This window comes from Taudactylus pleione, unplaced genomic scaffold, assembly GCF_031769625.1.
Source record: "Taudactylus pleione unplaced genomic scaffold, aTauple2 ptg000250l, whole genome shotgun sequence".
Taxonomy (NCBI): domain Eukaryota; kingdom Metazoa; phylum Chordata; class Amphibia; order Anura; family Myobatrachidae; genus Taudactylus; species Taudactylus pleione.
The window spans coordinates 1,313,699-1,340,760 of NW_028284652.1; the positions used below are offsets into that span (position 1 = coordinate 1,313,699).

The following is a 27,062-nucleotide window of genomic DNA, read 5'->3' on the forward strand; positions in this document are numbered from 1 at the left end:
TATAACCTGACACCCGGCCATGTGAGGTATAGGGGTGGCAGGAGAAAATGTACTTCTCTCTCAGCAGGCAGGCAGTTTGTAGTTTATATGTTATGTGAATCCATGGTAATGAGTTGTGGTAGCTGCTCCTTTTTAAATATAGAGCAATTATAAGATGATTATACAGAGCGCTTGTATATAAAGGTGTGTGTTAAAAAACACAATACCTGTAAAAATACCCAGATTAGTTAAATTGCAGTGATATATGTTTATAGCTCTTTATTACAATTGTTGTGGTGTCCGGAAAGGTGTTTTAGTGCCGGGTTCCCAGAACACTGTTCAGAGCAGACTGTAGTTTGGTAGCTGCTGGGTTAAACTTTCCCTATTGCTTCCTACCTTGTCCACGATGTCTGTCTTCAGCTGGTCCCAATAGCATGGACAGCGTGCTCCGGTGCAGAGGGGACCAGCGGAAGACGGACATCATGGACATTGTAGGCAGCAATAGGAAAAGTTTAGCCCAGCATCTACCAAACTACAGTGTGCTCTGAACAGGCAGGCAGTATGTATTAAAATGGCTGCCCAACATCTCAATGGTGGAGGAGAGAGGAGTCTTTGGCTGGCAGCCTAGGACAGGGAACGTGCCTAAGGTTGGGGGGAGGAGACAATAGAGTAAATACTTCACTCCCTCTGGCCGACCCCAAGGACTTGCCACCCTTGATATACGGCGCTCCTATTGCAAAACTGTCCCTGGTAGTCCCGTGGTGGTGTGGAGAGTACCATAGCCCCCACTGCCAGTTCCGCCGTTGACCTCCCTCAGCGGCGGCTGCAGCTGCCGCTCAGTAGCAAAAAGATAAAAAAGTTCTAAAATAAAATGGCCTGCTTTATGCAGCTCCAAAAACTGTGCTCGGCTCCTTGGGCACCAAAGTAAAACTGGCTTCTGCTGGCTGGGGTGGGATATAGGGGAGGAGGAGCCTGCGTTATCTGTGAAAGAAGTTAACTATTTGGTGCCCATGACTCCTGCACCACTGTACCATGGTTCCATTGTCCCCCATGGATAACTGAGAAAGTTCTCTTGAAGTAAATCATTAGGGTCATGCGCTGGGCTAACTATAATCTTCTGTTAATATCAGCTATGTTCTTCACGCCTTAGATGATGTTAGGGACTTGAAGATTTATATAGTAAGGACACTTTAGGTCAGAAATTCTGTTGGTCTTCTAGGACTCTAGGATGTCTACAAAAGGGGTTGACCTTTGTCCAAACAAACTATAGCTCAATGGATCACTGCTATGATTCAGCATGCCTACATTGTGTAAGGAACCCCTGTTCCTAACAATGTAAAGGCACATTCTATGATATTGGTAAACCCCTCTTTGGTGATGTTATATGGTTTTCAGTGCATAATTTTTCAAAATTGTGCAATTTCACCACCTTTCATGCTAAGCACTTGAGTTTTAGGTGTACATTTCTGCTTACTGTAACTATGTGATTGTACCCTCCGAATGGTGAAACTTTGGGATGTCCCCAGCAACCAGTGACCCACCCCCATCCCACACAGAATGATAAAGAAAACTGAATACATCCATTAAATCATTTTCTCTGAATCCATTGGTGGGTGCTGTGCTCCCACTTACTTACACTGTAGCTCTTTTGTTTGAATTTTACTACAGTGAAATTTGTTTTAGGCAGATAACTATAATTTTTTTTGTTTCTTCTATGTTCTGTGGGGATTGGTTAGTAAAATATTGGTTAGATTGAGTAGAGTATCCAACAGGAGGGGTATATGGAGGAGAGGGGACTTAACACTTTTTAATAATGCCAACACCCTGAAGGAGACTACATTCCCAGGGTCCAGTGTCTCCCAGTGAATTCAAATAAAAGTAGTTACCTTAAGTACAAAATTGCCATTATTATACTTTGTTTTTACAAAGGGCAGTGGAGAGAGAGGTTAAGCCTGAAGGAATGTGTAGTTCTAGATTTTTGTTCCGATCTCTTATCAAAATAAAACTCTGAACTCTTGTTTGCTCGGGTCTCCCTGGTAAGTTCATCATAGACTTTTTATGAAGTTCAGGGCCTGGAGTCGAGGGGGACATTTTGCATTGATATCTGCATATTGTTGACCGACAAAAGGTTGTTTTTACGAAGTCCATTGATTGCAGCTGATAGGGACTTGGTTTATTTCACATCGCTCATGCTTTGTTTGGCAGAACAGCTTCTAGTTTGGTTAACCTTTTATTCTGTTGACTTTGGAAAAGTTAATTTGCTTAGCGACATAGCTTCTACAGTGTTCGCATTCATCTGCTATAACATTACACTTTCACTCCCTACTCACTCTATAAACATACTTTACGTAACTGGACAGGTTTCATTATTATAAATCCCTTATAGTGATCACAGAAAGTATGTATTACCAGTAAGCCCTACATGTATTTCATACCTGCAGCTGTTGAATTCTGTTCATCTACAGATTTAATTGTCTTATCCAGTGATGAAATAACCATTCTACTGTTACAGAGGCTCACATGTCCGCTGTACTAAATTAATTTAATTAATTGATGTAGGTTTGGATGCAAGTTAGCTGTAATTACACTTGCATTGTGTGCATAGGAAATAGATGAGGATATAGTTTTTGATATTGATCTCCCCCATATACATTTATTGACCATTTGTGTGCCATTTTTTCATTGTGTCATTTTCATAGATTTATATTTGTATATGCGACGTGCATTGATATATATTTGTTTATGTACCAGTAAAGAGTTTTATCTACCAACATAATCCACTCACTCATTGTTGATACTAGCCATTATTGGAACAGATTCCAAGTTTAGAACAATTAGAGCTGAGCGCAGTATACAATTCCATTTATTTATTTATTAGATGAGGATATTTGCCTGTTTGCAGAGCTGTGCGCATCTGTCTGGCCGCACTGCTCCTATCAGTACGCTTGGTTTCATAACCGTCTTCATTTTCCGTGTGCACTCGCACCAGCCCTGTTCCTGGTTCAAGAAATCCGCCATTGCTAAACACTGCCTATATGTGAACGCCCCATTACCGCCTCGTTAAGTTACGCCACTTCAGTCGCAATTGGAGATGCGACCAAGTTGTGTACGACTTTATATTGCCTTTGGGGCATGTGCAGTGCAAAAACGCACAAGATTTGTCCTCAAGACTGGCATGCATTCAACTCTGCGTATGACCCTTATGTGGGACGCTTTAAGGCAGGGGTGGGCAATGAACTACACATCCCAGCATGCCTTGTAACAGTTTTAGCATGGTCAAATAGCAAAACTGTGGCAGGACATGCTGGGATGTGCAGTTCGACAACAGCTGGGGGGGGGGGGGCACTAATTGCCCACCCCTACTTTTAAGGTTTCTTTTGTGGTACATTGTTCAGGGCAATACAGGTGCATGTACAGGACCTATATCGTGACCTTGTAGTACCTACAGAGAAAGCGCAGGCATAATATATTATTGTGTGTCCTTGCCGTTTTCAGTGCTTGTTTGGTAACTATCTTTTCTTCTCATAGGGCCCACCTGTACCGACGAAGCACACCGAATCTCAGCCATTGCAACCCTCAGGGCTTCCCAGTCCTCCTGCACAGCCCACAACGCTCGATTCCCCAACCCTCCAAATAGGCAGCTGTTCTGGGTGTACAGAACTAATTATCAAGCTGAAACAGAATGACATGTTTCCAGGACCTAAGGTGACAGCACAAGTGCATACTGTAGCTCTGCTCTCGTACCGATAACTGGCTAAGCTAGGCAGTATAGTGTTCAGATGTTGTATGCTATCTTGTGATCATAGTAGAAATATATTTTCAGCAAAATGTAGGTGTACTCTGATAAAACCTTTTTAATAGGTTTCTCAATGATATATTATATCCCTTCCCTGGTACCACTACCATGCATTGTATGAAGCAGTTACTGTACATATAGGAGAAATCTGTCACATCTCTCAGGCTTTTAAAAAGACCCACTGAGTCCAGTTTTCCTGCCACTGTGAGAGCTGGGCTGAAGGTGATTGGCTGAGGTCTCACCTTTATGTAAGTGCTGGGAACCTACTAAACACAGGAAAAGGAATCAACATACTTCCTTCCAAAGTACTAATACTTAAGAACAGAAGGGATTTACTAAAATTGAACATACAAACATACATTCCTTTGTTCATTTGATTTGTATATAACCCCTAAGAACAATGTTAGTAATAGTGCTATATAATGCAATATATAAGACTAATGTGAGGTTGTTAGTACACATTTTGCACTAAGTACATAATGTTTATTTCACATATATTTTGAAACAATTACACATCCTATTACACCTATTTTTCTTACTGTGGTTAGTATGTCTTTTATATTCAATAACATGTACAAGCACACAAAAGTGGAACCACCAACATAAAATATGACTCGCTTTGTTCAGGAAGGAAGCAGCATTCATCCAGAAGAAAGTCACTGAACTGATGCCTGGTTGATGGTGGCGGTAAATACTGTGTCATGCACTATTGCAGAATACCCCATAAATGGGATAAGATCTGATGATGACCATGACATATAGATAACACCAGTGTCCTACGCCTCAAATCATAAGGTGACCACATGTGGTCTGTGGATGGATGGGATGTTCTCATCCTGAAAACACAGCCCTCTGTCAGGAAACTAATGTTGCAGCATGGAGTGAAGATTATCACTTGGTACAATTAAGCATTGACCTTGCCTTGCTAAGGGAATAGTTCCACCCAAACCATGTCAGAAAAACATCAGCCGCATTACGACATCATCATCTACCCAGTTATTTACTATTTGTTTTGTTCACTAACTGTGTGTAATCAAGTGCATACATACATACATACATACATACATACATACATACATACATACATACATAAATGTTAATAAACATATGCGCACACACACGTATTACAATTTCTAAACATTGTATAATAAAAAGAACGTGAATATGCAGCTATAAATTCTGAGGACGAAATTTACTAGGCAGCGAGTTTTATATTTATTCACCGGTTGCTTAGTTTTATATTTTGAAGCGTGACCTGTTAATTGATTATTATAAAAAGGTCATTATTTTATATTGCATAATATGTGTAAGCACTAATATGTAAACTTTGAAGAGTCGCGGCAGTTTTCGTAGCCTGCACTGATAATCTTAAATACTTTATTAATTCTCTTGCACAGGGGCATTTATTTTAAATCTTTATTGTGATTTCGTAAAGCCTATTAAATGCACTTTAGTGGTGTTATTCCATAAAATGAGCATGTGTTTTACTTTACTTTATGTCAATGCCTACAGATGAGTTAGTAAAATAAAGTTCATTAAGTATATAGTAATCGATGCTGTGTGGTAGCTGAGGCTCTGTCATGAATGCACCTGTGTTGAAGTGAGGACAAGATTTTTTTTATTTCTCATTCTGTAGTGACTGTGTGCAAGAGTTGTCAGTCTTGTAACTCCATTTAAGTCTTGCTGCATGTTTTGTATTTACAGATGGAGATTGATGGGAAGATCGGGTCTCTGCACTTGTTCCTGAATCCATGTCAGATATCTAATTTGCAGTTATTAATGGATGCCTTGAGTATTTCAGGTCAGCTGAAGAAATAATACCACCATTTGACCATGACATTACATGATTGTTCCCAGGTAACTGCACAGTATATTCTAACAGTACTGGAAGGGGTATTTTTATTTTGTTTTGCAGAATCAAGCAGTATTAGGGAGAAGTTGCTGAAAAGTCGTCCCCTGGACATGGAGGATTTGAAGTTGATAGAACAGGATCTGAACCAGCAGCTGCACTCGGGACCTGGTTCACTGTTAATGCTAGATCCTGAACTTGTGCCTTTCCAGACTTTGGAGAATGGAGGTGAGGCTTTGACCCCAGCAGTCGACCTGCAAAGTGCCTGTTAGGGTTTTGTTTTTAACATAAAGGTTTAAAGGCAAAGTACAGTAACGCAATCAAAAGTGACTTGTATTCTAGACATGCATTGTTCCTCTTTGCAGATATGTTCTTCTCTATGGTGGCTATGACAAATAGCGTCAGTTCTGTCCGATCTACAACTGAATTGTCAGACGTGGATCTTGACTCTTCCATTTACAGTGATTACAGCAGCCATCAATTTCAGGATCCAGCCTTTACTCCTGGGGTAAGAGCCATGTCATGAATATATGTGTACTGTGCTCTACCACTCCACCGTCTGCCCTCAGATGAGTTTTTAATGCACCTTGCTTTTTTTATGAGCTATCTTCTGTGACTTCCCACAGTGCTTTTATTTTCATTGTGAAGTACCTTCCTGGTCCCTTCGGGCTTAAAAGTTTTTCATCAATTTTTATACTGACGCACTTTACAGCCACGTTCACACTGCCTGATTTACCAATACCTTTTTTCCTTACTTAAAGGGAATTAGTTATGTGCAAATGGTCCTTTGCGACCTTACTGATGTAGATAAGCAGTGTGGCTTGGATGGTGAGCTGTTTCGACGCCCATCGGTACCTTTCTTTCCTTTCTTTCCTCACCCAACCCTGGACCTTGACATCATCTCAAGTGGTTTAGCTACTTTCTTTTCTTTTGCAGTCCTGGTTTCTATGTCCCATACTGACATGCACCTTAAGTTATTGCATACGGCCTATTATACCCTCAAATAAAAATATCTAATTGGTGCATCTCCAACTTTGAATTGTTATAAATGTGCCTCACTGTTTATGGTCCTGCTCTAGAGTGGAATTTTGTGGAATAATATTCAGTAATATATTCCGCACACCCTGAGAATCCCATTTATGATCACTAAAGTCTGGGCTGTTTGGAATGTTCACCATGGATCCCCTTCACAGAGAAAAAAGGCCCCCATACACGGCACGATATACATGCCGATCCGATGGATTGGCACGATATAGGTGCTATACCGTGCCATGTATGGGCACGATATCGTACCTGATATCGTGCTGCGTGCTCCCGCCGGGTCATACATCGCATCCCCAGATCTTCCTGCAAAACCATCTGATCTGGGATGCGATGTACGATCCCATTCAGATGAAGGAGGCGGAAGCCGGCATATTGTGTGGTCTGCGAGGACCACACGATTGCCGAAAATATATATAAAAAAATGTGTACACAGTATGAACCAACAAATATAAATGAGATCCTTTTTTTTTTTTTTTTTTAAAAAAGGAAAAAGAATATTTTCTAAATGAATAGACTGACATTGTCATTGGTGCAATGGAAGATAGATGTGAACATATTAGCTTGGCTAATACTCTACATTTACTGCAGGACAGTGACACTGTAACTCTGCATGTTGCCACCATTGGACCTGGCCTGACTAAAGGAACAGCAAAGTGAACATAATGGGCCTGATTCTGTTCTAACAACTGCGTATGCAACAGCATCTAGCGATTTGTCACTTACTGCGCATGCGTCCCGAGCTGCATGCACAACGTTGTGAAGATACGCATGATTCAGAGACCATAAGTCTCAGCCATTTGCAGATGCACAATGAGAGTTTCAGGGTGGCAACAATGTACACACTCAAGAGAACCGTCTTGTAGATGTGTCCTGGGCATGTAACCGTAGTTACTCACTATTCTGAGTCATGCATATGCATTCTCTACACCAAACTCAGATGGATCTCTTGCACCTAGCATGGGGGTAGGTGTATGTGCCTATGATAGTGAGAACTGCTGTAAGCATGTACAGAAAATGTGGTAGGCATTAGGACTCCATTCACATTCCGAATGCAGCTGCATGTAACTCATAATCCACCCCAATATTATTACTGTAAAAGTGCAATGCACATCTGCATTAAGTGGCAGGGCAATGGCACTAGCGGCACTGCTAGTCCTGACTGAATCCAGAAAATGTTAAAGGACCAGTTGAATGTGATTTAAAGTGAATGTTAAGCATTTCTGAATAGGACATCCTGGGTGCCACAAAGCCTTCCCAGAGCAGAGGGCAGTGCAGGAGAGACCTCTAACAGAAGCAGCTCTATTACATCCAGTCTACACTGCACTGAATGGAAAGTTGGTGTCACACAGTTGTTATGTATAAGCCTAATAAAATGTAACAATTACATATAGGGTATTCTACTCTGTTTACATATTCTCTCTTCTTTTAGTTAATGCTGAGCAGCCCTAGACGATATGGAAATTCACCATTTTCTGCCACCATGCCCCCACTGCAGAACCTCCCTAAAATACAAGGTGAGATCTGCTGTATCTTTTATTTTCTTGTGAGTTCCTTTACTTTCTTAATGTGCATGGAGACCATCGGTAGTGGCACTACACAGCAGTGATCGGGGGTTACTATTAGGACATGTTAGACTAAGACATGTTTCCGTTTGTTGCAATAATAATTTTCACCAAAAATGTTAGTTTATGTTAAAAATCTGTTTTCATTTAAAATCAAGTGAAATGCTGTCTACAGAGATTGGAGGGTCAGAAACCTTATGGCAGTTCCTGACGCCTTCTCCTGTCCTCCTGGTTGTAAATAATTTATTTATTACCAGTTCTTTATATAGCGCACACATATTTCACAGCGCTTTACAGAGAATATTTGGCCATTCACATCAGTCCCTGCCCCAGTGGACAACAAGAGGTAGTGCTTATAGACAAAATAAAAAGAACATTTATTAAAATACACAATGTGTATTATAACATTAGTTTTTGATACATAAAATTAATAGCTGCCAATCTGTAGATTAGAAAAACGTCCTCTCTAGTAATTGATCTATGTGGCTCTGGAGAATAAGATATATAATACTCTGCTGTAATATCTCCCTGGAGGTTAAAGCCAAATATTGTGAGTTCCCCGTAATCTAAGTATCTCACCTTCATTTATGTGAGGTAGAGCAGCCTAGTTCATCTATTACATCTACAGAAGCATTTGTGAAGTAAAGAGTAGCCTCAGTAGCAGGCCGTAAATAGACAAGTAACTGTGTCCAGGTCTCAAGTCACACAGCCGCATTCAAAAGCGAGGTGGTCGGAATCTTTAATAGGCAGGTGGCATAGAGTGCGCTTCCCGTCTAATCCGGCGGGTCTCTTGTGCCTCCGGAGGCAGACTTGGCAGGCAGTGACGGCTGGTGGTGTGCGCCTAGGTAGCGGTAACAACAGAGTCCAGAGTATTCCCAGTATAGGGAGCGCTAGTAACGAGGATATCGTGGCCACTTAGCAGCGGTGTCACGGAAATTTGGCAGTGATTCTACTGGGGGAACCTGGACCCCGGGGAGGTAGTCTTCTATAGGAAGTTGGCCCATTTTAATTAACAAAGTGTTAACTTCTCCCTCTTCCATATCCCCGTCCTACTCCTACTCTTTATTAATGACGGTGTCATACATTATTTTGTTTTTAACTGTATTATTTTAGAGGTAAATAGCTGCAAAAATCTGATAGATTCTGACACTGCAGGGCTGCCTGGGAACCAGATCTATCAGGGAACCTTCAGTTCTGGAGCTACCCCATACCACCACCCTGCTCCCAATGAGGGATGGTCCTCTTCACCATCATCCGCATAGGTGCTGACCAGGGACATTGCGCTGGCACGTCTGGGATGGGACTGCATAGGTTTGTTGTGTGGGGGTTTTGTACTCTTCTCTGCTGGGTTCTCTTGTCGAGCCTGTCTCCCGACAACTTTGATTGGTGAATTTATAATAAATATGCCCCTTAGTATGGTCCGAGGTTGTGCAGTACAATTCTTAAGGTAGTATAGAAATACTGGTTCTGATGCTGATCTATCAGGACAAGTTAAAGGCTGTCCAGGCTGGCCCAGAAACGATCTCAAAATGTCTGAGTGACATCAGCTATGTGGTATTATATGATAGCAATGGGAGGTGACAGTACTCCTATAATATCAACATATTGAAGAAATACCACAAGCGTGTGAAGTCGATAGTTGTGGTCTGCTGCTGACCTATGGAGGAATCAAGTAGCGACCCACTACTTAAATTCCTCGAGGATACCAAAGAGGAGGGTGATCTAGATGTAGTGTGTTTAGTGGAGCAGTTTTGTGCCAATAGGAGGAAGCAGCTGGAGTCAGTACTACAGTCCTCTGAGGAGAAGTTCAGTAGCAAGCAAGGCCATACTTTCTTAGTTATACATCACAAGTATATTTCCACGAGTAAAGGTGCATACACACGTAACGATTTTGTAACCCAACGATTTTCTGTCAGATTTTCCCTTGAAAAAGTGAACGATTTTTTTTGAAGTGTAATGAACGCTTTTTACAACGATGAACGAAAAATGTTCCTTCCCTTAATGAAAATCGTTATGTTGGACAGTCTGAAATGGACGATGAACGATAACTACAAATGGGAGCGCGCTTGAACAATTACCGTTCATCGTTATAACTCAGAAACTGAACGATTTTTTGAACGATAACGACATCGTTAATGCCAAATCGTTAAAAAAAATCATTGTATGTATACACCTTAAGGCTAATTAGCAGATCCCATTTACCTAAGGCGGTTAAGTGCAGTCTGCGTTCTTCACCTTTTAGGTATGTAGACCTGTGAAAGTCATACAATTTGGGCTGAAAAATACTCAATCCACTTCCAGTGCCTGATTATACACCTGTTGGAAGCTTTTGAATTCTGTAGGAGTTCTTCCAACCTGAGGGGACCTGGAAGTAGTTTGGGGAAGAGATTTATAGTTTTAATTGCTCAGATTTAGAGGAGCCTGGGTGTAGAGATTGCTGAGCTCTCCCTTTCTCTTGCACCATGGGAATAACACCATCTCTGAGTATAATGTCCAGTGAGAATACGATCCAAAATGATTCATGTGCAAGATAAGTGAAGCAGCTTGGTTTGGTTAAATAGATAATAGACAGGATTAGTCCATGCCATCCTGTAACTGTGTATATAGGACAGAACTGCTTTACGTATTGTGTGTGTAACATCCACTACTACCTACTATTTTGTCAGGTAAACAGTCTTCCTCTTCCCCTCTGGAGCCGCTCAAACCTGAGATGCTGGTGAAGCTGTCAGTGGGTGGTCTTACAGTCACTGTGCCCCACATTCCCACTGAAGCCATTGCTCTGCAGGATCCGGCTTGTCGAGAAGCATCTGGTCACTTTTTCAAGGAGTTGGGGTATTTCAAAGACGCAGCTTTCAGTGGGCGAGACTTTGGTCATCTTCGAGAGCATTTCCAAAAGGCTTGCCAGTTGAGCAATGTCAGGTAAGATAATAGCTTACCGGTCAGTTTCACTACACTGATTACATGAAAGAGACAAACGTGCTATATTGTCTGGTTATGTGCTGTATGGGGCTCGTTTAGAGTGGGACATGTTTATGTCAAAAGTACATATGTAAATTATGATTTGAATATTTACAGGATTATTTTGAGCTTGCATGAAATTACGTATAAAATGTAGCAGCATATGCAAGATGACATAGATCATTACCATCAAAGGGAATCATGCCTGCGAAATAATTCACCCACAGATGAAACAGCCTAATGCTGCAATCCTAGGACCCCTGGCGACTGCAGAGACTGCTGGGGCTGCTTCCTACTGACAGGGCTGTGCAGTAGACGTGCAGCACTGCAGCTACTTCTATTTAATGATCAGGAGTCTCCTTCTCAGGCTTCAGTTAATGGGTGGCTCTCTCTGTTATAAGTCAGCCAGGCCAGTTCCTCCCTGCCGGTTATAGCTTATGCTTGCGTGTAAGATTCAGGTACTTGTCCGTGTTCATGTGGAATCTCTGCCAGATAGAATTTCTGCCTAGACACTGCAGACTTTATTCTTGTGTTCCTGCGCAGCAGCAACTTGGTTTGCGGCCTTGCCGCACTACTTCACCACCTCTGCCCATGCTGCAGCGATTCCAGCCTGTGGCTTTGCCGCTTCACTCCACCTCAGTGCTGCGTTTCCAGCCTGCGGCCTAGCCGTACCACATCTGTATCAGAGCGCTCAGTATCTGTTTCTAGTACTAGTCTCCTGCCGCACATACCTCCTGTGATCAACTGCACTACTGTGTAAGCTTCTACTGTTCCATGCATTAAACCAGACAGCAGCCTAAATAACGAGGGGCTATTATTGGCTTGAGGACCTCGCCAGCATGACTCTAGGGGGCTTACACAAAATAGTTCAGGTGTCACAAATCTTGGTCTTAGCGTGTCTGACAAGCTCAGACACTCCTTCTTTGCTGTATCCATGCCTGTGCATAGACATTCCTTGGCAATTACCTGATGCACTGGTCAGCCAGACCAATGGCTATTCACCACATCCTATTTATACCAGTTTCTGTGTGCAACCCATTGCCTGAACAATTTGTTCCTACTCCGGATAGTTCAAGGCTCCAGGCTTACTCTTGTATCCTGTGTTCGTGTCCTCTGTGACTTCGTTGCTACTTTGTGAGTTCTGCTTATTCACCTGCTGGCTTTGCAGCATCCACGCTGCTTACCGACGTTAAGCTGGGTACACACTAGTCTACATCGGCAAGTGTGTACCTACTACAGTATGTTGCTGACAATGCACGCTCCTGCACTTCGTCAGCAATATACTCCCGTCAGATCGCATGCAGGTCTGACTGACGATATCGTTAGCGGAATGTCAGCAACATCCTCCCGTCGAATTCGATGGATGATATCATCGCTGCTGAGATCTGCAATTGTGTATGCACTTTCCGATGCTGCTCCTGCTGATATCGTAAACACTAGACATCGGTTATTGTGTACCTGGCATTAGTTCCATCTGCCGCTGTGTTCCGTTACCTGTCAGCGCCGCAGTACCTATACTGCATACAAGTCTGCACTACCGTCTCATCTCGGCTTGCAAGTATATTGCTTCCATTTGCCTGTGTGCTATCTGCTATCAGTACTGAGCCGGTGTGCTCAGCTGCGGTGTCATTCCATCATACCGCTGGCACTTTGCATGCAATTTATGCTGTTATACTCAGTGGTTGTCCAGGTCATAAGTTTATACTATTGTGCTGATCTGTTTCGGCTTCCTTGCACTGTGTGCTATTGTTTTGGGCTGTTTCAGAGAATGTGGTTCAGTGTGCAGTATACAGTCTGTACACCGAGGTGTTCAGTAGCTGTATTACCTGTCCTGACTCTGTTTGAGTTCCTCACTGGTTCCAGGTCTTGTGTCAGAGCTGTACCAGGGTCACAACTTCCCCAAGTTGTATTCTGAATTCCTGACTCTGATTCCCGGCCTGAGCTCCTATCTACCAGTACTGTACTGTCTTGGAGTTCTCCCTTGTTACTGGAGTGTATCCCTTGCAGGCCTTCACAGGTCAGTAGGCGAGGATTCGCCCAGTGGACCTGGTCTGTCCAATTCCAGTCCAATCCTTGCATATCACAAGTGTGTGGTTCCTACACTGTCACTAGTGCACCTGAATCCCTGATTAAACTCATGAGCAAGAGTTACATAAAGCCTACATCTACCTGATACATTTTGCTCAATCGAGGGGCACATAATTCCATCTATATAATAGCTTGTATGTATTCTCTTTTATCTTGACACATATTGAGCTAGAGGCAGTGTTGTCCCTGATCTCAGTCCATTCCTCATCGTCTAAAGAAGTACCCAAGTCCATTCCCAGGCCTTTTGGCAAGGATCACGTTGTGATGGAGGTTCCTCAATTAGTATAGCAGGAAATTAATCCTCTGGTTGAGGAATGTCTCATACATAAAGCCACGAAAGTGGAGAGGGGTCAATTAGTGAGGCTGTGTTTCACCATAGAGAGAAAGTGAAGTTATAACAGTTGAAAAAAGATCCTAGAAGGAAGAGATGACTCCTCCTAAATCTGGGAGAACTGGGGAGAACTCGAGTCCCTAGTGATATCGTTTAAATAAAGGATGTTTCTCTCTTTTCATGGATGAAAGGAGATCTAATATGTTATTGATCACCTACATTTTTTAATTGTCTTTTATAGTGTGAGCTGCAGAAAATTAAATTATCAATGGTATTAAAAATATTGTGTTACAGTGAGAAATCTACAGTAAATTGTGTCAGAAATGTACATTTGTAGAAATGTAAATATTGTTTTTTTAAAAGAAAGCGAAAATAACCAGACCACAGTTGAAAAGTTGATATTGTAGCCTTAAGGCCATCTCTGAAATAAGAGAGAATTGTTATTATATAACCAGAGTTTTGTTGTAGGAGTAAAAAGACCAGTAAAAAGTTGGAAACCTGAACTTTGTTTTATATTGAGTTGTGTTGACATCCGTCTTCACACGTCATTCTCACAGGAAATGATTGCTTAATATTGTTACGTTCTAGATTCACATATTGGCTACAACATGTGAAGGCCTCAAAATTCAACCTTGTCTATACATTGTTATGAAATCTGAAATCCTGTGTGGCTGCTATTAACATTGGCTAAAGGCTGTTCTAGCCCCACCTACTCAGGGGCAAATGCAGGATTTCTAGAGGGGGATTCCAAATGCTTGATTATAGAGCGTGTGTGGCCGGAATCGGTTTGAAATATCGGGAATCTGGTTCGATTCCCGGCAGCGCCTGGCCGACAAAAGCAGAGTTCCCGGCAGCAGAAGCCCGACAGCGCTGGAAATCCCGATCGTCGCTAAGGTAAGTATAAACTAACAACCCTAACCCTCCTTAGGGGTGTCTAACTCTAATCTCCCCCCCAAGTGCCTAACCCTAATCCCCCCCTTCCCCGCTGCCTAAACCTAAGTCCCCCGGGGGGGGTGCCTACCCCTGAGTCCCCTCCAGGGGTGCCTAACCCTCCCTCACCCTAGCCTAGCCCTAACCCTCCCGGGGGGGTACCTTGCCCTACCCCTCCGCGGCTGTCCGCTCGCGGTGCTTGGCATCCCTTCGATCGGGATGCCGGTCTCTCGGCGTCAGGGAAATGACAGGCGTCTAGATATAGACGCCGGTCATTTATCCCACGCCGGGATAAAGCAGTCGGGAAGCCGGCTGTCGGGATTCCGGCAGCCAGCTTCCCGATTGTATGACGTGTGGCCAGTCCATGAAGAGGGCATAATCAGCACTTAACCAGCTTTAATATGCGTCATACAAAGTGTAGTGTGCTTCACAGAGCCGTGACTAGACTTTTTGCCCTGTGCCAGAAAGAGCATTGGCGCCCCCCTCATTTTTCAAACGGACATAATGCACCCAAAAAAGGGGAGGGGCCAGGGAAGAGATAGGGCAGGCCAGGAGATGCTGGGGATGAAATAAGAGGAAGCTACAAGTGAGAATGATAATAAACAGAAATTTGACAGGCCCTAACAGCGCCCACTGCCCTGTGGTGCCCTGTGCGACGGCACCGGCAGCACTACCCTAGCTACGGCCCTGGTGTCCTAATTCCTAACTTGGGAGCCGCCAGGAGGGAGCTGCCACGACTACTGCAGTCTGTGTCCGGCGTCCATGAAGGGCCACTTTCGACCCCAACGGTCCCCCTTCCACCTGGGGGACATGCAGACCGACTATAATACATTGAGTCACCACCACCCCTGGAGAGTGGTGGGAGAAGAAATGCTATATATAGTGTATATTTAAATAGATAGGTATACCTATAATGCCACAAACCCTGATAACCAGTTAATCTACGGACACTCCATGAACAGACCGTTTTTCATCTGATCTCGATGCTGATTAGTACTCAGATGGAAAGCTGCCTGGGCATTCCAGGAGCTGTAGGCTATGCATGGGTTCTATCTTGTGTGCTCGCTTCAGCAACATGTACACTTAAGCTGGCCACACATCTAAAGATTATCTGTCCAACCAGCCAACTAGTTGATTGGTTGGAATGAAAATATGGTAAGGTATGAAAGCAAATGACAATCAGCAATTTGCTCCCAAACGCCGGGAAATGGACAAAAACTGTTGTTTGAACAAATTATTTAGATAAAACATTTAACAAAACTTGTCTGAACGTCCATTTTCATCTGTTTTCTGGCATTTAGGAGCAAATTGCTGATCATCACTTACTCCCATACCTTACCAGATTTTCATTCCAACCAATCAACAATTTGGATGGTTGGATGCAAGTTGGTCTAGTGTGTGGCCAGCTTTACTTTGTAAGCTTGGGCCTTAATTGCCCTTGGGCCTTAATTACAATAGATTAGGTGGCTCTACAGATGGGTCCTCATACATCTAGCCTCCTTGCGCGTTAAACAGCCCTTATAGTCGTGCCATGCCGTGGCGTGACTCTGCAGCACTGAGTGTCTTTTGTGCTACGTTTTACCTTCAAATTCGTCTTATTCACACAGCGATGCGATGTGAATAGATAGCACAAGCTGATTAAAATGATCTGCAGCATGCCTATGTTCTGTGAGCAAGTGCAGGTGTATCTGCATGTGAAACGCTACGTTACAGTGTCAGCGGCTGTAACACTGTAGGTATCTGTTTTTATCAGTTTAAATATCTGATTTGCTCCCTATCTGGGGGCCATATGTTTATAGGAATTTTAGTACAGGGAGATGGAAGAAGAGCTTGCTCTGTCCACTCCACGCATTGACTGTGTACACTCTATGGCGCCCCGATTTAGGGGGGCCTATATTTATTTAAGCTGCAGTATTTAACTTGGTCAGGCAGCACAGACGGTATAATGGTTACCATTACTACCTCACAGCACTGAGGTTGTGGGTTCGGTTCCCACTTCGACCCTAACTGTCTGGAGTTTGTATGTGCTCCCTGTACTTGTGTGGGTTTCCTCCCACAATGCTGGTGTTTATAAGTCAATAAGAATAGTACTATATAAGCATAACTCTTCCTTTCGAACAGATTGACTTCTCATGCAACTTTGTATATGTATGTATGTAAGTGTGTGTATATAAATATATATTCCCATTCTTCTTATGAATATTTCATAATAATCGTGAAAACCTATTTAAAACGATAACTGGTGTTATGACTACAGGTATATCCCTTCGTTTTTGGGGATAACTACCTCCATAATATTGTTTTGATGTACACTGAATGAAGCCACCTCAGTATAAGTCTCTTAAGTAGTGGCCCCAATGTAAAACCTTGATTGGGTTTAATTACAGCAGACTGCAGTTACAGCTAGGCGGGGTCAGGTCTGTGTTGTTTTATATTGCTGGGCATATGGCAAAATTGACCAGGCGGTTCAATTTTATTGTTTGTTTTTCTTTATCCCTTTCATTATGACCACTATAAATTTCAAAGGTCACTGGTGGGGATCCATTGTCATATATGTGATATTGATATGTGTATTTTGACCTGTACAGGGTCTTAGTTTATATGAAAAAAATCACTATTAGATAATAACACAATAAATGAGATAGAAACAATACCTTTAGACAATAAATGCCACTGATTGGTCTCAAGTTTCCGTCATAGAATTGACACTTAGATAGTGAGATGTTCCAATTAGTATTATATTGTGGCAAAAATGCCAAATAGTTCACATGCTCACACAGAGGCCATTCTCCCACCGCAGCTTTTTTGTAATAAACATTGCTGGGCATCAACATTGGTGGTGAGATTAAGTCCATGGAGAGTGAGCACGAGAACTATTTCTAGAACTCCTAGTTGGTGCACAGGTATATTTAGTACTGGCTGACTCACATTAAAAGGTCCACAAGTGGTGCTAAATATTTCATTGTGATACTGTGGAGAACATGAAGCATTAGTAAAATTGTATTATATTACTATTTTACTATTTCTATTGCGTTCATGGTGTGGACTGGGGGGGGGAGAGAGCCCAAGGTGTGTTGATATGTTTAATCCACAACCAGCATTATTGATTACAACAGCTTCTGTGATAAAAATTAGGTTATTTCAGCCAAAAATAGATATGTCACTCAGTGTTTAGACAGTGCTGGCTGCACAAAGTTCCTTCATTCAGGTTAAAACACTTCACATTCCTTTACAGTCATTACTTTTCCGCATTCTGCTAATAAGAATGAGGAAACAAAGGACAACTTTATACTTGTGTCCTTTTAAAGTCCTCTTCATGGTAGGACTTTCCCACCTGCAGTGTAACACTCAGCAATATTTTACATGAAAGTCACCAGCTATCAAATACTGGGAGTATAAAAGAATCTAGAAACGGTGCCTATATGATAAAAGCTTACTTTGATAGTGATGAGACCCTACTCTTTCCCCCATGTCGTCTGAAGTCCAGGGATGCTTTATAGCCATTAATAGTCCTGTCACTAGCTTTAATACATGTGTCACTGTCCTGCAATAAAATATTTTTTAGTTCAAAACCCCCCGATAGAGGAATACAGCAGAAAAAAAGAAATGTTACCAATGCTGTGTGTTATATAAATGACTCTTCAATAAGAAAGAAACTGCACAGCGCATTAATAAAAAATATATAGGCGATATATATATATATATATATATATATATATATATATATATACTGTAATATTTGTCTCCAGTAATGCATTATAGATAAAACCTACAAGAGGGGTCATTACATGTAATGTAACATTTTAAGATATAAAAACCCCCCACTAAAATATATCTAAAAAGAGGCTCATCAATTAAATGTCTGAGACTTTAAATCAAAGTATAACGTGTAAGGCTATAGGCTGATGAATATAGGCCCTGATTCAGACCCGCTCGCTGCCGCAGGCAGCTCGCAGGACCTGTGGGTGTTTTTTTTATTTATTTTTTGTCTCCGGGCCGCTCGCAAAACTGTGGGTGTCTACCCACAGCTTGTGTGAGTGGGCCGGAGACCGTCGCGATTATTGCGACCATCGGGCTTGCGACGAGACCCGGGGGTAGGGTCTCGGCTGCCGCAAGCCCGAGTGGGCTCCCTGCTCTAATAGAGTAGGAAGTCCACTACTGACATCAGTAGTGATGTCAGTAGGTCCTCCCACAAACGCCAGGTGTTCCTAAGGGAACGCCTGCGTTTGTCCAGCCACCCCCCTTACCCGCCTACAAAACGGGGCGAGCTGTCACTCACCATCGACAGCCTCCCCATCTTGTAGCGAGCCCCTTAGTGACTGAAGTTCAGTCGCTCGGCAGGGACGCGGCGCATGCGCAGTAGTCAAACATCAAGCTGCTTGCAAGCGCTGTGCGCTCGCGAGCGGCTCTGAATCAGGCCCATAGTCCCTTTACCACATGCAGTTTAAGAATGATTTATTTTAGGGATAACACTGTACAACAAAAATACTTTACCCTGTGGCTACACTCATGGAAGGCAAATGTGGATTCCAAGAAAGGCCTAGAAGGGTTACCCTACAGTGGGGAGATCTTGTTTGACTCAGGCCCTGACAAGTTTGTAACCACGTTGGCAGCATCAGAAACTACATTTCTGCCTTCAGCAACTACTTCTATTAGGCCTCGGACTACATCATTTAAGTCCTTTCGTCTTCAGGGAAAGCCTAAAGGTTAGTCCTTTCCTAGGCAGTTGGCTTCCACTAGGGCCGCCAAACCCTGGACCTGGAACACCAGACGCCCTGCTTCAAAACCTGAGGATAAACCATCAGCCTGACGGGACGGGCCTCCCTCTGGGATATCCCAGAGTGGGAGGCCGACTTCTTCAGTTCGCCCAGTGCTGGAGTCAAACCACCATGGATGCTTGGGTAAGAGAAGTGGTCTCTCACGGTTACGCCCTCGCATTTCTCAGACTGCCTCCCCACCAGTTTTTCTACATTGACCCTCCTTCAAACCTGAACAAGGCCTTACAATACAGTCCTTGCTGCACGCAGGGGGAATTGTGCCAGTCCCACTATCTCAGTGAGGGACTGGTTATTATTCCACTTTCTTTCTAGTTCAGAAGCCGAATGGCTCTCATCGGCCTATCCTCAACCTCAAATCCTTGAACAAATTCCTCAGGGTACTCAGGTTCAAGATGGAAACCCCACGCTCCATCATCCTAGCTATGGAGCCTGGGGACTTCATGGTATCTCTGGATATTCAGGACGCATACCTATAGGTACCTAGAGCGCCCTCACATAAGCGATATCTCCAGTTTGCTATACAGCAACACTTCCAATTTCAGGCTCTGCCCTTTCCACAGCTCCACGGGTGTTTACCAAAATTCTGGCTATCATGGCGACCCACCTACATGGTCAGGGTGTCCGACTGTTACCATATCTGGACGACCTTCTGCTCCTAGCAGGATCCCCAGAAGTGCTTCACTGCCATCTGTAGTTAACAATTGCTTTCCTGCACAAGCACGGATGATAAATCAACTGGAAAAAGTCCTCCCTGAATCCCTCACAGAGAATGATTCATCTAGGAGTTCTGCTGGATTCTCAGGATCAGAGAATCTTTCTGACATCAGACAAGATTTCCACACTTAAACTACGAGTATGTAGATGTCTCCACAGTTGCTGAGTGTCGATCCACTCAGCAATGCAGGTTCTGGGATCCATAGTGTCCACCTTCGACATGGTGGAATATGCTCAGTTCCATTCCAGACCTTTGCAAAGGCTGATCCTCTCCTGGTGGAATGGGTTACCCCATCGGATCAAAGCTCAGACGATGGTGCTCTAGCCAGAGGTGTATCTGTCTCTATCTTGGTGCCTACAGACACCTCATCTAACCAAGGGTCGCCCCTTTTGGATCCCGGACTGGGGTAATCCTAACAACAGACTCAAGTCTCCGGGGCTAAAAGTTCGACACAGACAAAAGTCAGACGCACTAAAGTTAGACGTGTAAAGTTTGATAGGTACAAAAGGTCGACATGGTCAAAATTTCAGCATGAAAAGGATCGATACACAATTGGTCGACACATTTTTTTTTTTTTTTTTTTTTTTAGGTTTAGTGTTATGGTTAGGGTTAGGCACTTACCCAGACGGTTAGGGTTAGGCACCAGGAGGGAGGGTTAGGGTGAAAATTAGGGATAAATAAAATAAAACATTTGTCGGCCATTTTCGTGTCAACCATTTTTGAACTTTTGAACCTGTCGACCTTTTGTACCTGTCGAACTTTTTACATGTCTGACTTTTGTCTGTGTCAAACTTTTATCCTTGTCTAACTATTAACTGTCTAACATCTGGTGTCTATCTAGACATTGTCTAACTAATTACTGTCTATCTTTTATACCACACCCGGAGTGTCACCTCCCGGCCATTTTGGATGTGTTCACTCCGGGAGCTCTCGATTGGGAAGCTAACTTCCTCACCCGTCACGACGTGCATCCAGGGGAATGGTCTCTTAACCGAGAGCTGTTTCAACTCCTAGTCGACAGATGGGGCCTCCCAGAGGTGGACCTCATGGCCTTCCGTCACAATCATACCAGTGTACGGGTCCAGAACAAGAGATGCCGAAGAAAGCTTGGTGGACGCTCTGTCAGTGAAGTGGACCTTCCAGTTTGCATAACTATTTCTTCCTGTATCCCTGCTTCCTCAAATTCTTCGGAAGTTCAAGCAGGACGGAGGCAAGGTCCTGCTGGTGGCTCCAACTTTGGCCCAGACGTCATTGGTACTCGGATCCTCGGAGTCTCTCCATCGACACTCCGTCCCTGCTACCGCATTGTCCAGACCTGTTATCTCGGGGTCCTTGCCTTTACCCGGACTTGGGTCGTCTGTCTTCAGACATCCATCCTAATGTCCAGGGGATTCTCTAGCTCAGTCATCAGCACGATGCTTCGAGCGCATAAACCTGACTTAGCCAGGATCTACCACAGGATCTACGACATTTCTAGTGGTGTCGCTCTCTGGATTATTACCCTCAGTTGTTTCGTATTTCCAGAATATTGGCATTCCTTCTAGCTGGATTGGACCTCGGCCTAAGCCTGGCCTTGTTAAAAGTACATGTCTCTGCACTGTCAGTGTGGTTCAAACAAAGGATAGCTCCGCTCCCGGATATTCCCATCTTTTTCCAGGGAGTTCTCCGGAATCAAACTCCCTTTGTCCCCCCTGTGGCTCCTTGGGATTTGACAGTAGTTCTTCTGGCCCTCCAGGGTCTTCCATTTGAACCACTAGATTTGGTGGAACTCAAGTGGTTAACAGCTAAGACTCTTTCTCCTGGCAATTACTTTGGTCAGGAGGGTTTCAGAACTGGGAGAGCTCTCCTGTCATCCTCCCTTTCTGATATTTCAACAAGATAGGGCTGTGCTTCGCACCCACCCTGAGTTTCTTCCTAAAAGTGGTTTCTAATTTTCATGTTAATCAGGAAAGTATTGTACCGGCCTTTCAGTCACCAGACCTCTCGACAGATGAAGCCTCATTGGATGTGGTCCGTGCTCTCAGGATTTATATGGACTGTACCAGTTCACTTCGGAAATCGGACTCCTTGTTTGTGCTCTTTGGTTTTCACAAGAAGGGATAGCCAGCCAATAAACAAACGTTGGCTAGATGACTTTGTATGACTATCTCAGAGGCTCACAAACAGGCAGGCTTGCCTGTTCCAGCTTCTGTTCAAGCTTACTCTACTCTGTCTGTGGGCCCCTCATGGGCAGCTCGCCGTGGCGCCTCGGGTGTTCAGCTTTGTAAGGCGACCATGTGGTTTTCCATCCAGACTTTTCTAAGGTTATATGCATTTGGTACCTTTGCCTCTCAGGTTGCTTCCTTTGGGTGCTGGATTCTCCTCTTAGCGCAGGAGTGTCCCCACCCTAAAAGGACTGCTTTGGGACATCCACAAGGTCTCCCTGTGGAGCCTATGGACCCTGAAGAAGAAAATGAGAGTTATGGTAAGAATATACCTTTTGTTAGCTATTTCTTCGAAGACCATAGGGTCCACAGACCACCCACCCTGACGCACCTGGCTTCATATGGGCTATGTTACTGGTCATCGGTTTCCTGTCTCCTTCTCTGTGAGTGTGATTCTGGAGTATTCCAGTCTTCTTTCTCACTCTCTTTCCTGCTCCGGCCTTTGGCTACTTACAAACTGAGGTGCCTCTGGCTCGGGGGCGGGTTATAGGGAGAGTGGACCCAGTGCATCCTGGGAGCTGAAAGCTTTAACTGCGTGGTGCCCGGATTTGGTTCAAAGGTTAAGTTCTTGCCATAACTAATTTTAAAATAACCTAATCTTTTCTTGATACAACATAGTTAACAGTTGTTTCAATTCAATCAATCGCAAATAAGAACACAAAATGAAAAACAGTATAGCAACTAAAAGTACTATCTCAAATAGTGGCCTATTCATGTCAGCGCTTTCTCTTTGCTAGTCGTCCATTTCTGGGGTCCAACAGTACACAGCAAGCATAGAAGCGGTCCACCTACCTTGATAATCTTCCTTCCATTGCTGAAATGTCCTGGTGCAATCGCTCACCGTGCTCGTCACTCATTGCACAGCGGTTGTCAAGGAAAAAGTCCAGATGAGAGTTGAGAAAGTGGGTTTTGAGGGACATGTAGCAGCCTAATTGATACTTTTCTAGAAGTTTGTTTAACAATCTCAACATAGTTTCCAGCTCTACTGTTACCAAAGAAGTCATACACAACACCTTTAAAGGCTTCCCAAGCCTGGAGGACTTGGTCAAAGTTGTCATCCTTAAGAAGTTGACAAATTTGCGAACTAACAAAGATTCCTTCCTTAGCTTTAGCATCACTCAGAAGTGGAAATATTCCTCTCAGGTACTTGAAGACTTCTCCATTTTTGTTCATCCCCTTTACAAAGTTTTTCTTTTGCTTCGATCAACCAAAACACTGTGATAGACAAAATATTGTCTACAATGACTCCTGCCAACCTATAAATTCTCTAGATGCCCAAATTCCCTAGTATTTAACAAAATACCCCTACATCATCATAAATGGGCAATGTCTCGGAACTGAGAGCTAACTGATAGTTTTAAATGTCATATTCGTGGTTCACTTGCTGAAAACAATTAGAAGTAACTAATTTTTACGTTGGAAACATTTTCACTGTTGCGCTGTGTAATTACCACACTCTACATCCGCGTGGCAATACGGTGATTGACAAGGCAGTTTCTCTGGAGAAAATGACAGCAGGCCGGTAGCACAGGTAAATTCTTCACTTCAACCGTTCTTTTGTTCACTCCGCAGAGGTTACCAGTTATTTTCTCTCTGACAAATCCTTCTGGACTGCTCTGTGGCTTTGGACACTGTTGACCCCCCTCTCCTCCTGTATACCCTTCACTCCATTGCATTTTGCGACACCGTCCTCTTCTAATACACCTTTCCAACCACCTCTTCTCTGTTTCCTACTTTTGTCTCATCCTTACCTACCCTCCTTTTACCCATCAGAGTCACAGAAGCAGGGCCCTAACTAGGGGTGTGCAACCTCTCTGGGCAGCACTGATGCCGCCCCACGGCCCTTGCTTCTGGCTAGCATGGTGCAGCTGGCACTGCCTCCTCCACACGACCTGCCCATGACATCAAGCGTTAAGGGGGTGGGCCAGCAAAGGGCGCTGTTTAACCCTTTTTATGACTCTTCACAGAAGTGTCTGTCCTCTATTATCTTTTCGCCGGTACCACCTCTACAACACCCAAATTTATCTCTACTTCCATGTCCCTCCCTTACCTCTTCTCCCCCCATACAGCTCCAACTTAATTTCCCTCCTGCCCTCTCTGCTCAACCAATGTCCGCTGCCAGACCCCCTCACCAATAACCAATTCACAGCCCTCTCCAAGACATTTTATGTGTTATGGAATACATTCTAACATCCAACAGACCAGCCGCTAATGCTTAAAACACCCTTAAAAATTTATCTGTTCTTCAAAGCCTATGAATGCACCAAACTTTCTTATTCTGGCCCATCATTCTCACGCCTGCATACTCGCATGGATAACCTTGTGTCTGACCACCCCGCCTTTTCTTTAGATTTTACGCTCTGACAATCAAGGATGATATTCCTCTTGTATTTTTACTACCCCCACAAAATGGGGGCTCTTTTTTGTTACCTTTTTATCATGGTTTATGCATTCATCTTTTATGCATAGTGTGTTCGGTTTATGCTACAGCTATTAGGTAGTCCTATGTTGTTTACCTCCAGTTCCTCCTTATTTTTTTAAATGTTCTAACCTCATTTATATGGCACCGATTAACATAGATGATGATGATAATAATTTGTATCTGTGTCTCAAACACTAAACTAATAGATTATACTGCGAGACCAGCTATGGAAAGATAATGTCTGTAAAACCAAGAAATGTAAATTAAAAAAAATATTTTACGTGCTACATACAATCTAATCAATAACTGTCCTCCACAAGTCGAGACAAAAATTACTTACAAACTCAGGAATCAGATTGATTTAATATATGCTGTACATATATTAATGCAACATAATTGTTGATGCAAAATATTGTAAAGTTGTGTTTTGGTGCAGTCAGTTTTATCCCTGGCTGTTCAATCACCATCCAATAAACCTGTATTTTACTCTACAGGGCCACAGCACTAGCAGTTCAGATAGTCTATGAGCAGAAAACGGGTAAAGGGGCACAGCAAAGCAGTGTTGACCTCAGCTGCGGAATGTTGGAGATTTTGGAATGTCTCTGGCAAGTGCACCACCCTTCCAGGAAGAGCAAAAACCCAGAATACACAGAGGTACATGTATACATTTTCTAGGTTGAAAAATGTGTGGATTTAGTACCTCATGTTTAGTGTATGACACTTGAAAAGCATTTGATGTTGAGTTCAGAAACTGCATACCGGAGAGGTGAGTGTGCATGATATAAATCACAGCGCTTTGTCTAGAGGTTCTGCAAAGTTAGTGTAGGAATAACATTCAGAGGTACTATGTAGCCATTTACAACTGTAGTTGGGGAGCTACAGTATGTGTGTGCATGTGCGGCATTAATGTTGTGTATCACTGCTTTCTGCCCTTACAGTGACTTGTGTGTGATAAAGGTTGGTCTGATTGTGTAGCCATTTTTTAACTGATTATTAAATGTATAAAATAAATACATGTTCTATTGAGTTTATAATTAAACTGTTTGTATATGTACAGTACTTCCTGTGGAGTCTGATACTTGTATAACTGACAAGTAATCTGTGATACAGTTTCTTAGTGAGCTGCAAAGTGTTGTTATTGGTGTTTATAGTTGGAAGACGTTCTAGAGGTAGTTAGCTGAGCATCATGGGAAATGCAATTGAGGCAGCTGTGTGTCCCTGAATGGCTAAGTTATACTTCAGTATGAGTCACATTAGTCCATTTGTAATATCTGATTGTCCTGCCTTTATTTTATTGCAGCTCATGATATTTAATAGCCCTGTATCCTCCTCCCGTCCCTGTGCCCAAGTACACTACAAGCGGATACACAGGACTCCATCCAGAGTGAGTATCATTTCATCTGCCTCTATTGCCTCAGTCTTCATTTCTCTTTCTTGTCCTTATTCGTCTGTATGTTGAGTCGCCCATAACTTGAAATACGTCCAACTCCACAATCGTAGTACTTGTACATTAAGTGAAGCCTGGCTTATAAAGGAGTTTACTTCATAACCATGGTGTAATGTACAGACGTGTCTTGACCTTTATTGCTATTAAATGGTTAAGTCATATTACCCTAATTGTTGTACACAATATAATAATGTAATCACATGTGATATACACAAGATAATAGTGTCTTCATCTTCAATAAGCGATCACTGTTTAGTAAGTGATTGTTCCCCTGGCTACATTCCTGTTTGCTCCCATGGCTTTTTGTACAACTTGCTCTTCTCACATCCGCTTCCCCCATCTCCCTCTCAGAGCAGCCGTAAGAAGCAGGCGGTAAAAGTCAGTGCGGAAGTCAGAGTGGAGCTGGAAGACTTTAAGACCGATTTAGACCTAGGTCTCATCGATCGGCTGGGGTCACTGTTCCAGGATGGAGCCACAAAAGTTGGAAGTCCTACCGGGCACTTTGACTTACACCTGGTAAGAATGTGCTTATTTTACTGAATGTAACTAGAGAATAATGTGGTTCCTTGATCCTATTTTCACTTGTCTTCCTAATACTTCATCTGTAATACTGTATGTGGCTTCTCACGATAGTCACCATGCAATCTCTAAGAGTCTATTTACAAATATGTACTCCCTCATCTTTGCTGGAGTCGCGTGAGACTCTGCTAGCGCCGAGCGTCTTTTTTTTTTTTTTAAATTAAAATACATCTAAATCGCGATGCAACTAGAACGCAACAGTAGACGCTGCTGATTAATTTGATATGTGCCACTTGTATATCTGTGTGCGACTTGTCTCTCAATCAGCATGCGAAGTGCTACAATGCAGCGCCCACTGCTTTTTTTTCCACGCCAAGTTCCATTTGCAGTCAGTTGCACACAGATATACAAGTGTCACTTATCACATCAATCAGCACAGT

At 43.2% G+C, this 27,062-nt stretch overlaps 1 protein-coding gene and 1 pseudogene across 1 annotated transcript in view; both read left to right on the plus strand.

Annotated features, from left to right (window-relative positions):
• ATG2A (autophagy related 2A) overlaps positions 1-27,062 on the plus strand; it is a 169,536-nt gene that overhangs the window by 19,109 nt on the left and 123,365 nt on the right. Inside the window, exons 6-14 of the mRNA XM_088480016.1 lie at positions 3,508-3,684; positions 5,480-5,576; positions 5,691-5,852; positions 5,990-6,132; positions 8,098-8,182; positions 10,897-11,149; positions 25,151-25,310; positions 25,957-26,040; positions 26,455-26,619. Of these exons, the coding sequence (XP_088336142.1) occupies positions 3,508-3,684; positions 5,480-5,576; positions 5,691-5,852; positions 5,990-6,132; positions 8,098-8,182; positions 10,897-11,149; positions 25,151-25,310; positions 25,957-26,040; positions 26,455-26,619 (1,326 nt within the window). The remainder of the gene's footprint in view (positions 1-3,507; positions 3,685-5,479; positions 5,577-5,690; positions 5,853-5,989; positions 6,133-8,097; positions 8,183-10,896; positions 11,150-25,150; positions 25,311-25,956; positions 26,041-26,454; positions 26,620-27,062) is intronic.
• Positions 16,240-16,419, plus strand: LOC148515317 (U2 spliceosomal RNA; annotated as a pseudogene).